This window comes from Corythoichthys intestinalis, chromosome 2 (assembly GCF_030265065.1).
Source record: "Corythoichthys intestinalis isolate RoL2023-P3 chromosome 2, ASM3026506v1, whole genome shotgun sequence".
In the NCBI taxonomy this organism is placed as follows: Eukaryota; Metazoa; Chordata; class Actinopteri; order Syngnathiformes; family Syngnathidae; genus Corythoichthys; species Corythoichthys intestinalis.
The window spans coordinates 23,213,080-23,225,135 of record NC_080396.1 but is presented as its reverse complement, the minus strand read 5'-3'; the positions used below and the strand labels follow the sequence as shown (position 1 = coordinate 23,225,135).

The window sequence follows — 12,056 nt, the reverse complement described above, 5'->3', positions numbered from 1 at the left end:
AAAGTGTTCAAAAATGCAAATAAAATGCTCAAGTCCCCATTCTGTATCGACAGCTTTAAACTACATTCAGTTAATTTAATGTTGTGAATCAACCGTTAAAGTTATTAAAATTGCTCCCGTTATTCAATAATTTACCTTCTGTCTACTTTCGACGTGAAAGTTTTAAAACTGTTTCATCATTTAAAGATGGATTCAAGTCAACATTTTGCCGATTTGGTTTTTTTTTTTTTTTTTTTTAAGATGAAAAGTAATTAGGTTCGCTACAACAGAGCCTTCTAGAGAAGTCTACTACTTTAAGATGGCGCTTGTTTACTAGCGCGGGAAAGTGTCATTTCGCATCTAGTTCTTGGTATATGATCTAACACGGCCATCGTCTGTCATTTCACATCTAGTTCTGGATATATATGATATCTACCATAGCCGTATGTTGCCGTATGTTTGTAGCAACTAGCAACTGGGCACTGTTTCTAGCGGCTGACGGCTGCAGTCAGGTATTGTTTTTTTTTTTTTTTAATCTAGCGGCATGAGTTGAACATGATATTTACTCTCGGTCCGTTCCTCATTGCATCCTGAAGACCGCGCTGACTGTTTTATTTCCGCTTTCCCTGGTATAATTCAATAATCGGAATTTGGATGTTTGTGAATCGTTCTCGAATCTTCCACGGCCGAATCGCGAATAATCTAAGAATCGGAAACTTCGCACGGCTCTAATTTCTTTACTTAAGTGAACTGAATTGTAGTTGATAAATACACTGTATTGGATTTAAAAAATCTTGATTACATCTTTTGCGTACCACTTAAGGCAACCCGCAATACCACTGGTAGTGCACGTACCACAGTTTGATAACCACAGCATTAAATAGTTTAGTTGGTTCTTGAGTGTTCTTATCAGGGAAAAACAACATTGAAAACGATTACTCCAAGCTTAAATTGCCTGGCTGTTGTAACTTTCATCTTAGTTTGCTCTTTTCTCCCTTCACCTCATCATTTATCAGCCATCATTGATCAAAGTAATATTTTCTTGCTTCTTAACTTCTCTGAGATACATATCAACCTTCATGATCTCTCTCCTACATGAAAGCATTCTGTGTAGGCAAACTTTTCCCAATCAGTAGAGGAGGTCGTCAACACCCAATTTCATCCAATAGTATAATTCCAGTTGAAACATTCTAGTTCTAGTTGTGTTGTCAGGATTTCTCAAATCACTTGAAGTAATGGGTGTAACATGTTCTTCAGGTGGTCGCTTTAAGAAAGAGATGGTGGTAGATGGGCAAAGTCACCTGCTGCTCATCAGGGACGAAGGGGGCCCCCCGGAGGCACAGGTGTGTATTAAATATATGGCGCAAAAATCTGTACGCTCTGTACACTATATGGTTGGTCACTGATTTCCTTTTCTACTTTCCACTTACCTACAGTTCGCTTTGTGGGTTGATGCAGTCATCTTTGTCTTCAGTCTGGAGGATGAGATCAGCTTCCAGACAGTTTATCACTATTTCAACCGCCTTGCCAACTACAGGAACGCAGCAGACCTCCCTTTGGTCTTAGTCGGCACGCAAGGTCTGACCTCAACTGGCACACACATGTACTTACAAATCCATTCCAAACTGTTTTTCTTGATACATTGTTGCCATCTAGTGGACATTTTTTGCTCCGTGACTGTACATTCCAGTCAAATTCACAGCAATTTTTATCTCAATAGGCCGGACCAGTACATCTCAACCTAATAAGTTGTAAATAACAACGAATTTTGTCCCAGTTTAGGTGCAAATAATTACAAGAATAATATTCAAATAAATAAATATTCACATTTCCTGGTGAATATCTTATTACAAATACTTCAAATCAATAAAACCATCTTGAGTAAATGAGCGACATTTTAACAATACTTTGAATCTGTGTTTTCATTTGTATATACTAGTATGCAACTTAGAGATAACAGTGTGTCAATATATTTAAATAATTTATGAAACATCATCCATTCATCCACAATTAAGCACTGCTTCACCTCCTAAAAGAATATTATTTTATATTGACAAATTTCTACATCCATCGCATTTTATTCACCTTCTGCGTGTAACGCATTTTCTCAGAGTAATTTGATAGTTAATTTACAGTGTTGAATCCAGGCGAATCGACGGAGTGAAACCTAAAAATAAAGTCAAAATATAAGTATGTGCTATATTTATTAAAGAACTCAGTTGTCGTTATAAGAGCGAAAGCGAAACATAGCTTATCGATCCCGTCATTCTCTCTACTGCCTATCCTCACTAGATGTGAGGGTTCAGCTGACTCTTAGTTGCCAAGAACATCCATCTATTTGAGCTGAGACACAATGACTCATGTAAAGCATTAGTCTGCACAAAAAATCAACAGCATATCTTTTAATAGACTGCATCAAATTTGCTTGCACGTCTCACGAACAGTGACTTTTAATATTTTCCATGTACAAAGCAGTAGTTTCAGCAACTGCTACAAGTTTTTCTTTATGTGTATAATGACTGAAAAATATCAGATACCTTGTTAAAGTGCCTGTGACAGCATAAAAAAATCTTAGATAGCATTAATATGTTACTTAAAATCATATTTTGAGACCATTTGACTGTATACAACAATTAGGCAAAGCGCAGATGACGAGAAATTAGTCTTTTAATCTCCCGTTTAGCCCCGCCTGTCATTATAGAGCTCTAGTGTCCCCAGCTGGATGATGACGTCAGCACGTTAACGATTTCAGCTGATTTAGAATTCAGCCCATTGAGGAAGAAGATTCAGAACAAAGAAAATGCGACAGAGCAGCAAAATGTCATCATTGTTTCAATCTCTCTACTCCAATATTTTTACAGGATATTCTTGTTATCGAAGTATTTTTCCCCAATTGCTAAATAAATAGTACTGTATGAAAAGAGCGTAAACAAAACAGGGGGCGTGACAGCTAGACAACTAACCCAAACCGAGTGGCTTTTCCATGTATTTTTTTCGCCTTTCGAAAACGAAAAATCACACAAAACTACCCCGACTCATGTCACACACGGCGGCGAAGGTGACAGCCTTCACCGATCGGCCAGCCCCCGGCAGCAAGCATGTTTTGGCTCGTCGTTCCCCTGCTGCGGCCGTAGCTGGAGTGCTCGTTGCCGGGGACGCAGCTGGAGAATGACCACCGAGCGGCTCCTCCAATCTTTTTCGCCTTTCGAAAACGAAAATTCACACAAAATTACCCCGACTCATGTCACACATGGCGGCGAGGGTGACAGCCTTCACCGATTGGCCAACCCCCAGTGGCGAGCAAGTTTCGGCTCTTCGTTCCCCTGCTGCAATCCCGGCAGGAGTGCTCGTTGGCGGGGACGCAGCTGGAGAATGACCGTCGGACAAACCGTCCAACGTCGGAGGAGCGCATGGCTGCCCGAGCCTAAGCCGAAGATAGTGGTCTATTGGTGGGCACACGAAGAGGGCAGTCGGGGCTGGAAGTCTGGACGATATGGAGAACTGCACGAGCATAAGCCGAGTATAGCGCTCTCCCTCCGGGCACGCAGAGAGGACTGAGGTGGGTGTGCGACAAGCCGCCGGTCATCGGCTAAGTGGCCTTCTCGGTGGACAAGGAGCATTGTCACCCACAAAATACAAGCCACCTCCTTATTAAAACGTGTGCCATGATCCCAATATTTGACATAATACACAACACGTAGTTTACTCACTTCCTCGTCGGTCCAATGGTCCCACAGTTGTCGTACTTGTTTTGGCCATTCTCCACGGTGAACAGGAACTATTTGAAACCCAAAAAAGCTCACACGCCTCTCTCTGGCGCAGCAACAAAACCCTGCTGCCAATTGGCTGGCGTGATACGAAAAATAAATGAAATAATATGCAAAATCAGCTGAATCCGCAGTCCATCTGCATGCTATATAGCAATGCTGTGTTGTGAGATGCTGACCCGGGTGACGTCACATTTGCATTCCTCCTCAATCTATGAAGTCACTCATTTTCATGGCGCGGGATTAAAAAAATTAAATACATATACTGATCGCTTTCACACACACCGAAGCGGTCCATTTTATTGAGGAGCATAAAATACCGCGTGAAATATGAAATAAACATGCTTTTTGCTGTCATCGGCACTCTAAAGTTACCGATGATTGACATGTTTGTAACTTTGATCTGGCCAAAGACCTCTCGGTAGCTCTACGATCAATGGCACAAATGTGTTAATCATCGTTAAGCTTGGTGCACAGCCTGAAGTGTCTCTGGTGCAGCAACAAAAGCCTGCAGCACATTGGGCTGGATGATGCGAAAACAAACAAATTAATCCTCAAAATCATCTGAATCCGCAGTCCTTCTGCAAGCTAGTAATGGCTGTATTGTGAGATTGTTACCGGGCTGACATCACATCCTCAATCCAGGAAGTCACTCATTTTCATGGCGCAGGATTAAAAAAAATTGAATAAATAAACCGATAGCTTCCACACACATCCAAGCGGTCAGTTTCATTCAGGAGCCTAAAATACTGCCTGAAATATGAAATAAACATGCTTTTTGCTGTCATAGGCACTTTAAATTCATTGTAAACTTTTTAACATTGTATAAATCTAAAAAGTTTTGACTTTCAAACATGAAGTTCTTGTAAAAGAAAATATACTGTGCATTTAAATTATACTTGATCAGACATTACTTTTTGATTACAATGGATTCTATTTGATTGTTATTACCATTTTGCAAATTTTTAAAAAAAATCAACTACCTGAGTATATAGACCAGTGGTTCAGGACCATCAGTGGTGTGTGGGCTCCCTCTGGTACGCAAAACGTGAATTACTTGTTATACAGTGCATCAATCAAATACAGTTCAGTTGTATTCAACTACAAAAGATTCGCATTTATTGTTTAAGAACTAATTTGAATTCAATGCCACACATTGACAGCTGTAGTTGTCTAATTCATTTGACTGAGAGGGCTGACGGCAAACATTTGCTGTCAACCTCTCCCAGTAAAAATGGACGTCTAGCGCCATCAATGGCAACGAATGAGTTAATGTTGTTCCTGATGATGTTACTCAGAGAGCGAAATGGTCTTTCAAGGTAGTATTTGCTGTAGTGTTGGAGAACCTCTACTATAGACTTTTTGCTGCGCTTGATTTCACCAATACCAGCAGATGGCGCCAAATAACTATACAGCAACGTGAATTGACTGTGGCTGGGATGTTTATTAAAAAAGAAATGAGATATTGGTGTCTGATATAATGCACGATTCACATATTGTTGAAGTATATTTTTCAATTTAAATCCTTTCCAATACCCCCCCCCCCCCCCCCCCTTCAGATGCCATCAGCTCGACCAACCCGAGAGTGATTGACGACAGTCGGGCCAGAAAACTGTCCAACGACCTAAAGCGCTGCACTTACTATGAAACCTGTGCCACCTATGGCCTCAATGTGGAGCGAGTCTTCCAGGATGGTAAGAATCTTTATTGCATAGTCCAGTCTTCTGGGAAGGTCACATTACCCTGCTGCACATTCGCCAACTCTTAATCGCACGTCAATTAGGGGGGAAATTGACCCGCTCAGCTATTTAGCTCTAACCGAACAGCAATTAAGTTTTATCATAGCGGTGGGAGCAAGGCAAGGAGGGGCACTGCAGAGCCTTCCCCGGGAGGATTCATAAAATACCGATGCATTAAAGGACAGGCACACCCACAGTTACCAAGTTCCAGAAATGGTTACTGTTCCCTGTCCCGGATAGATAGCGCCCACATGCTCAGAAATCAGAATATGCTGATCTTTATTTGAACTTAAGTAGTTAGAACTTTTGTGTGCAGTGTGGTAGCGCATTACCAACAGCTGGATACGTCGCACACAGTGTATCAGTATGAGTAAAATATGCTTCGAAAACCCTCCTGCTTGAATACATTACGTTTTAAGTAGCTATCAAGTTGCCAATTTTAGCCTAACCACGCAAAACTAACTAAATTAGTAGGTTTTGAAAGGATATTGAGAACATTCAGAAAAACTATACATACCACTATTTTTGTTGTAATAAGTATGAGTTGTTTTTATCAAATTTTTGGGTGCCAAATCCAAAACTTGGTTATTCTCAATCGTGTCAAGAGTTTTTAGCTATAGGATCCCCGTTTTCTTAAAAATATATATTTGGCTGAAAACACAGACAAGACTGAAAAAGCAGTTTCTGCTCTTGCACACCTCTTTAAAATGAACTGCTGTATGTTAAGCCAAAACAACTGTTGTGTTTGATAGAACAATATGTCTATATGCTGCCATAGCAGATTCATGGTGCAATAGGCCCCCGAACTATTTTTGATTTGTCCGTTTTACCCTGGAAACCCCCGTTTACAGACGTCGCGCAACCGCTTTTGTTCCAACCCAGCCATGAAACGAAGGTAATTAACTATATTTATTATTCAAAATATCTGTCATTTTTAGCTTAGAATCATTAATTGATGTCTAATATTTCATTTTTTTTTTTTTATTATTCACTTGCATATTTTAAACTTTTAAACAAATGACTTCACAATGAAAGAAATGGTGTCCGTAAAAAAGTCACAGCTATCTACCTCATAACTATCGCTTACCGGTAATTGTATTTTAAAAAAATTTTATTTACTGCCTCATTTTCTCCGATATGTTAGATGATAAATAATCGATCCAAACAAAAAAAAAATTGAGAAAAAAAAGTTTAAAAGGGTAAATATATGAAAAAGAAAATATCGAGCACTCCTTGATGTCTGTGATTTCTGCATAGCGACCCTTGTTATATTACCATGTTTCACCCATAAAATGCACCAAATATCCGGCTGTGGCCATTCACAGCTGTGTCTTGACACTCGGTGATACATGCTACATAGAGTTTTTGGATCGAAACAAGGTAAGTACACGATAATACCTCGTTAAAGTCATGGTGTCTGTAATTCTGCTCTCGTTTGCTCTCACCTCCAGATAAGGTTTTGCTCTTTAAAATTTTTTTTTTTTAAATGCCCTCCTGTTCAAAATTTTTCTTACCCCAGAAAATTGAGATTTTAAGCTTTCCAATGATGTATCACACATGTATATCGGACAATTTTGAAAACTGGCCAAACCGGGGGTCTCAAAGCGGAACTTCCAAGTGACCTGAGCGTTTTCCGCCATATATTAAAAAACTGTACTTACGTGGTTGTTTTATACATTTTTAAAAAATCGTGTATTGCAAGGAAATATGCAAAAAAACATGACTGCAATGTTTCTTTAACACTATTTATGTATGTTTTTTTTTTTTTTTTAAACAAAGGATAGGCTAGTTTTGTGGCTGTAGCAACACGCACTAAAATATTTTTTGAATGAGCATCATTTGATTATGTCAAGTGGTTTTCACTAAATAATTTTTGCTAAAGCTAATTGTATTATGTTAATGTTCAGAAATGATCATTCAATACTTTTATGTTGACGCTCAGATTTGTTCATTCAACATCATACAATTATCTACTTGCGTTCACCGTGGATAAGATTATTTCAGGCAACCATTTGACAGAAAATAATTAAGTAGAAATCATTTTTTCAGTGTAGTAAGCTGTGGAGAAAAAAACAGGATCCAAGTTTGGATTACGTACAAAAACATAATCAAACAGCTGTCTGAATCCAATGTCTCATTTTTGCCAGATACTTCATCACCTGTTTGTGCGTAACTCTCTTGAATTAGCAAATTATTCAATTTTAGCTGGATGAGAAACATCATTTCATATATTTTCTTTGGAATTGTTGTGAAGGCAACCTTTCTGTAAGCAGCATGTTGTCTGTCATATTGGAAAGATGTTTGTTTTCCTTTCCTTAATGGTTGCTAGATGAGCACTGTCTGGTTTATTTGTTTTACTTTGTGATTGTGCATGTGACCCATGTCTATGCGCATGCACACTTGCGCGTCTGTGTGCGCACGCATGAAACATGTAATGAGAAGTGAAGCCTCGTCCAGTTGGGAGTAGTGACCTCTGTGTGAGGGACGGGGGGCGGGGGTGACTACGCTGTGGTCCTCGTCCATCAGCGTGCTAATTTAATTAGCCTAATTACGGCGACATGAGCCCCAAATGCACACACGCGTGCGAGCGCATACACACACACGTCTGCGGTTTCTTTCTCATCTGTCAATGTGTGGAAGCAGAGCGCATCGTTCACACTCTCTAACAAGCTGAGATGAGCACTCGCTAATGTTCATCCGCTGCTACACATGCACACGTAAAGTTCACCTGCAGGCTACACATGTGCTATTAGGAGAAGTCGACCATGAAAACAAAATAAAGTCAAATGGCTCATTTTTGTAATATTCTGTGGTGGTGCGTGTGTATGCTAACAGCTCTTTAAAAAAAGTTGGTATGATCATTGTTGTCTTATTTTTACCAGAAAGCCATAAAGCTCAATAAAAACAATTGTTTAAAAAGCTGTATCTGATATGCATAGTTAAAATATAGCAAATATAATATAAAACAAAAGCACAACATAAAAATCCTTGTTACAAACATTAGTAATTGAATCCCAACTTTCAGATAAATTGGGGATAATTCATATTAAGTTTAGATTAAGCAATTGATATAATTTTGTACTATATATGACTCAATTGTGATGATGGACCTTCTTCCCCAATCTAAAAAGGCCCACAAAGCTCCCATTACTTTCATTAATTCAATTTTATTGTACACGTATTTGTTCATAATTAATTTGGACCTTTAAATTTATTTGTGCAGCTTGTGCACATATTTTAAAATGTAGTCCTTTAAACAACGGTTAACCAAGAGTGTACATAAAATATGAGATTTAAATATTAAATTAGGGATGTCCCCACTTCGGTAACATGATCAAAAATCAGGACAGACTGCGAAATTTTCAGAGCATCGGAATTTGGTGACAAAGATCCCAACATACCAACCTATCCAGAAGCAGCGGTAGGAGAATGTTCTGTCAGCTGTGGGAAAACTATAACTGTAAGCATGATGTCTGTGGTATGGAGGGATGTGCTTTGTTTTGTCCTTACTAAATTGTCGAGGTATTGTATTGGGATTTTATAATAGCAGATCCTTAAAATCAGGTGACTCGGGTGCCAAAATATGCGATAGGGACATCCCTACTTTAAATGTCTCCTGCCACACTTTAACTTCACAGACTGCAGACTCAGCGACACACGCAGTCAACATCTTTATGTGACGTCCTGCCATAAATCTGTTTAGCGCGCCGGTTTTAGAGCAAGGGACCGCCTCTCACACCAGGTTTTGAGATTGATGGACACAGATAAATTGGTAATTAAATTATAAAATTAAATGTGAGGTTTTAATATTTAGCGCATTCTAACGATAACTGTTCTTAACCCATACCTCCTGCTGGCTGCACGCACTCCAACTCATGAGCACAGATTCATCCAGTCATAACAATTTTTTTTGGGACACTGTAGGAAATAGTTGGTACCCATCTGATACACTACAGTTATTCATTATCTTTAAAAAAAAAAAAAAAAAAAAAAAAACATTCTAACTTCAAACTGTTTTCCTCATTCATCTTGAAAAACCTTTTGAAAAAAAATGCTAGGGGCGCACTGATCAGTTTTCTGACTAATTACCGATTTTTGAAAACCCCAACCTGCCGATTTCAATTTTTGCCGATCCCGATTTTTTTTCATAAACAACAGTATGCCTTTAATGTTCCAATCAATTCAATCTTTTTTTTCTCATCTTCATGCTTTTTAATGCTCAAGCAGTTTGAATGTGAGCCAAATGTGACCTTTTCATTAAGCCAGTATTATCTGACCGAATTCACTTACAAACGAAGCACAGAGTAATGGTATCTGGCAGCTCCAAGACAATTACCACACACAGGGTTTATGCGGTTTATTAAAAAGCATTAAAAGTCATTAAATGGATTTTTGTCAAAATTCAGCTCTTAAAAGCATCAAACTAAATGTTTGAGGCATTAAAAATTATGGAAACTTGACAGTTAAAAACACTTTAAAAAATTTTTTTTTTTAACATTATTTATTAGTTGTCTGATTACTGGGTAGCCGGTATAAGAGAACATAAGATAATTATGGGATAAGAGAGCTGATAGTATTGGCTACCCGATAATATCGCCCGATAAGCACATTTTAAAATGATATTGGATACTATTGAAATCGATTTTTCATTATCAGTTTTGGGCCAATAGGCATGTTGCCTTCAAAGTGCCTTTGCATAAGGGCTGGTCACAGCCTAGCACAGCAGTTATGCTGATTGACCATTAGATATCTCCAAACTAAGATGTTTGGGATTTGTAAGGTGAGCAGACCATTTGCATTCGTGGTGCAAAAATAAATAAACAATAGATGATTGAAAAATAATCAATTATAAACCCATTACATACCTCATTCACTGTACTCAAGCTGTGTGCCTTTGTTGTTCTTTTGAGCCATATTATGTGATATGGCAGTGCCTTGTTGGCACTTTGCACTAGATTAAAAAAAAAAAAAAAACTAATGCTTGCACTATTTTGATTTCAATAATTAATATAGTGGTGCAGTATAGGCATTTTTCCATAACTTAATTTGTTCTTATTTTTCACAGAATGTTTATTGAAAAACATTGAAGTTGTTACATTTATCACTGTTAAAGTATTCAGTGGGAATCACAGTAGAATTAGCCAGAATAAGTGCACTTATGTTCTCACATTAATGAGCACAAAGACTCAATTGGCGGACACAATCTGTCAGATTTTTAGCGATTAACCAATCACTGATCCCCCACAATTTCTGAAATCGACATCAATCAATCAGTACATCATGAGAAAATTCTACCAAAAATATCATTCATTTTAACTGTTTGGAGTCATTTGGCCCCACGGTTGCAAAAACTATTCACATTGAACTTCAACCTATAAACAAATCTCCATTGGGTCCTTTTGACAGTGAACTAGACCCATGAAATCAATTACCATTGGCTCCCATTGTTTCTCCATTAGCGGGTTTTGATTAAAAACGTCCTCATGAAAAGCCGTTGGCACATTCAAATACAAGGTTTACACCTTGTGTATTCCCATTTCAGCATATTACATATATATGGACACTTTTCTAGTGCTGCAACGATTAATCGATTAACTCGCGTATTCGATTGGAAAAAAATATTTGAATTAAATTGTAATGATTCGAGTATTCTTTTAATTAAAGTGGCGTTGTAATGGTTTATTTTGAAAGTGTTTGCATTTTTATTCATTGGGGTGGATACACTGCCCTCTGGTCTACCTCATTTCACATGGCTGAATCCGACTGCTCCCTGTTAACACCAACGTAAGCCAAGTTTTTGTTTGACTAAATGTTTTTTTATGCATTCATAATTTAGTTCATAGGCATATTTAGCCGTTTTTGTGGGAATATGTGTCCCAACCATTTGTTAAGAGCATTGTTAAAAAAAAAAAGAAAAAAAGTTAACATTTTATAGCATTTAAATAGCAAAAGTCTGCTAGCTTAAGTTAGCCAAATGTTCTTTTGTTGTACATAGATCCTCTTTTTTTTTTTTTAAATACAATTTTAGGTTCAGCTCAGGTATTTAGATTTTTCATGTTACTTATCCGATTACTCTATTATTCGAACTAACTAGTTCATCGATTATCGACAACTAAAATAATTGATAGCTGCAGCCCTACACTTTTCACATGTTCACACGTTTGACCAAAAGGTCACCGTCTATGACCAAAAAGTCCCTCAAAATCCAAGGGAGTTTACCGACCAGTATGAAAGCATTCCCATGCAATTTCTCCAGAAATTTAATTTTCTAGTTACCTGTAACATTTTGCTGAGAGATAAATGTTTTGCAGTAATTCCAATCTAATGAGAAATTATGCTGAATCCACCGGTCAAGGTTTGAACTATGCTGTTATTGTGATTCAATGACTGGTTGACGTCAAACCTCATTAATGTGTCACGTCATTTAGACTGTAGACTCGTTTTCTCGGTGAAAATGATAAAAGTGTTTTGGACCATGGATGTGCACATGAATAATTATATAATCAGGATTGCAAAATTATTGCAGGATGGATTTCGTTTCAGACAGAAATCATAACTAAACAGTCTGTCT

General features: G+C 38.0%; 1 protein-coding gene across 4 annotated transcripts in view; it reads left to right on the top strand.

Moving 5' to 3' along the window:
* Window positions 1-12,056, top strand: part of agap1 (ArfGAP with GTPase domain, ankyrin repeat and PH domain 1) — a 128,434-nt gene that overhangs the window by 38,405 nt on the left and 77,973 nt on the right. For all 4 annotated transcript variants that reach the window (XM_057856244.1, XM_057856235.1, XM_057856226.1 and 1 more), the window contains 3 exons: window positions 1,237-1,322; window positions 1,416-1,557; window positions 5,306-5,440. In XM_057856244.1, the coding sequence (XP_057712227.1) occupies window positions 1,237-1,322; window positions 1,416-1,557; window positions 5,306-5,440 (363 nt within the window). The remainder of the gene's footprint in view (window positions 1-1,236; window positions 1,323-1,415; window positions 1,558-5,305; window positions 5,441-12,056) is intronic.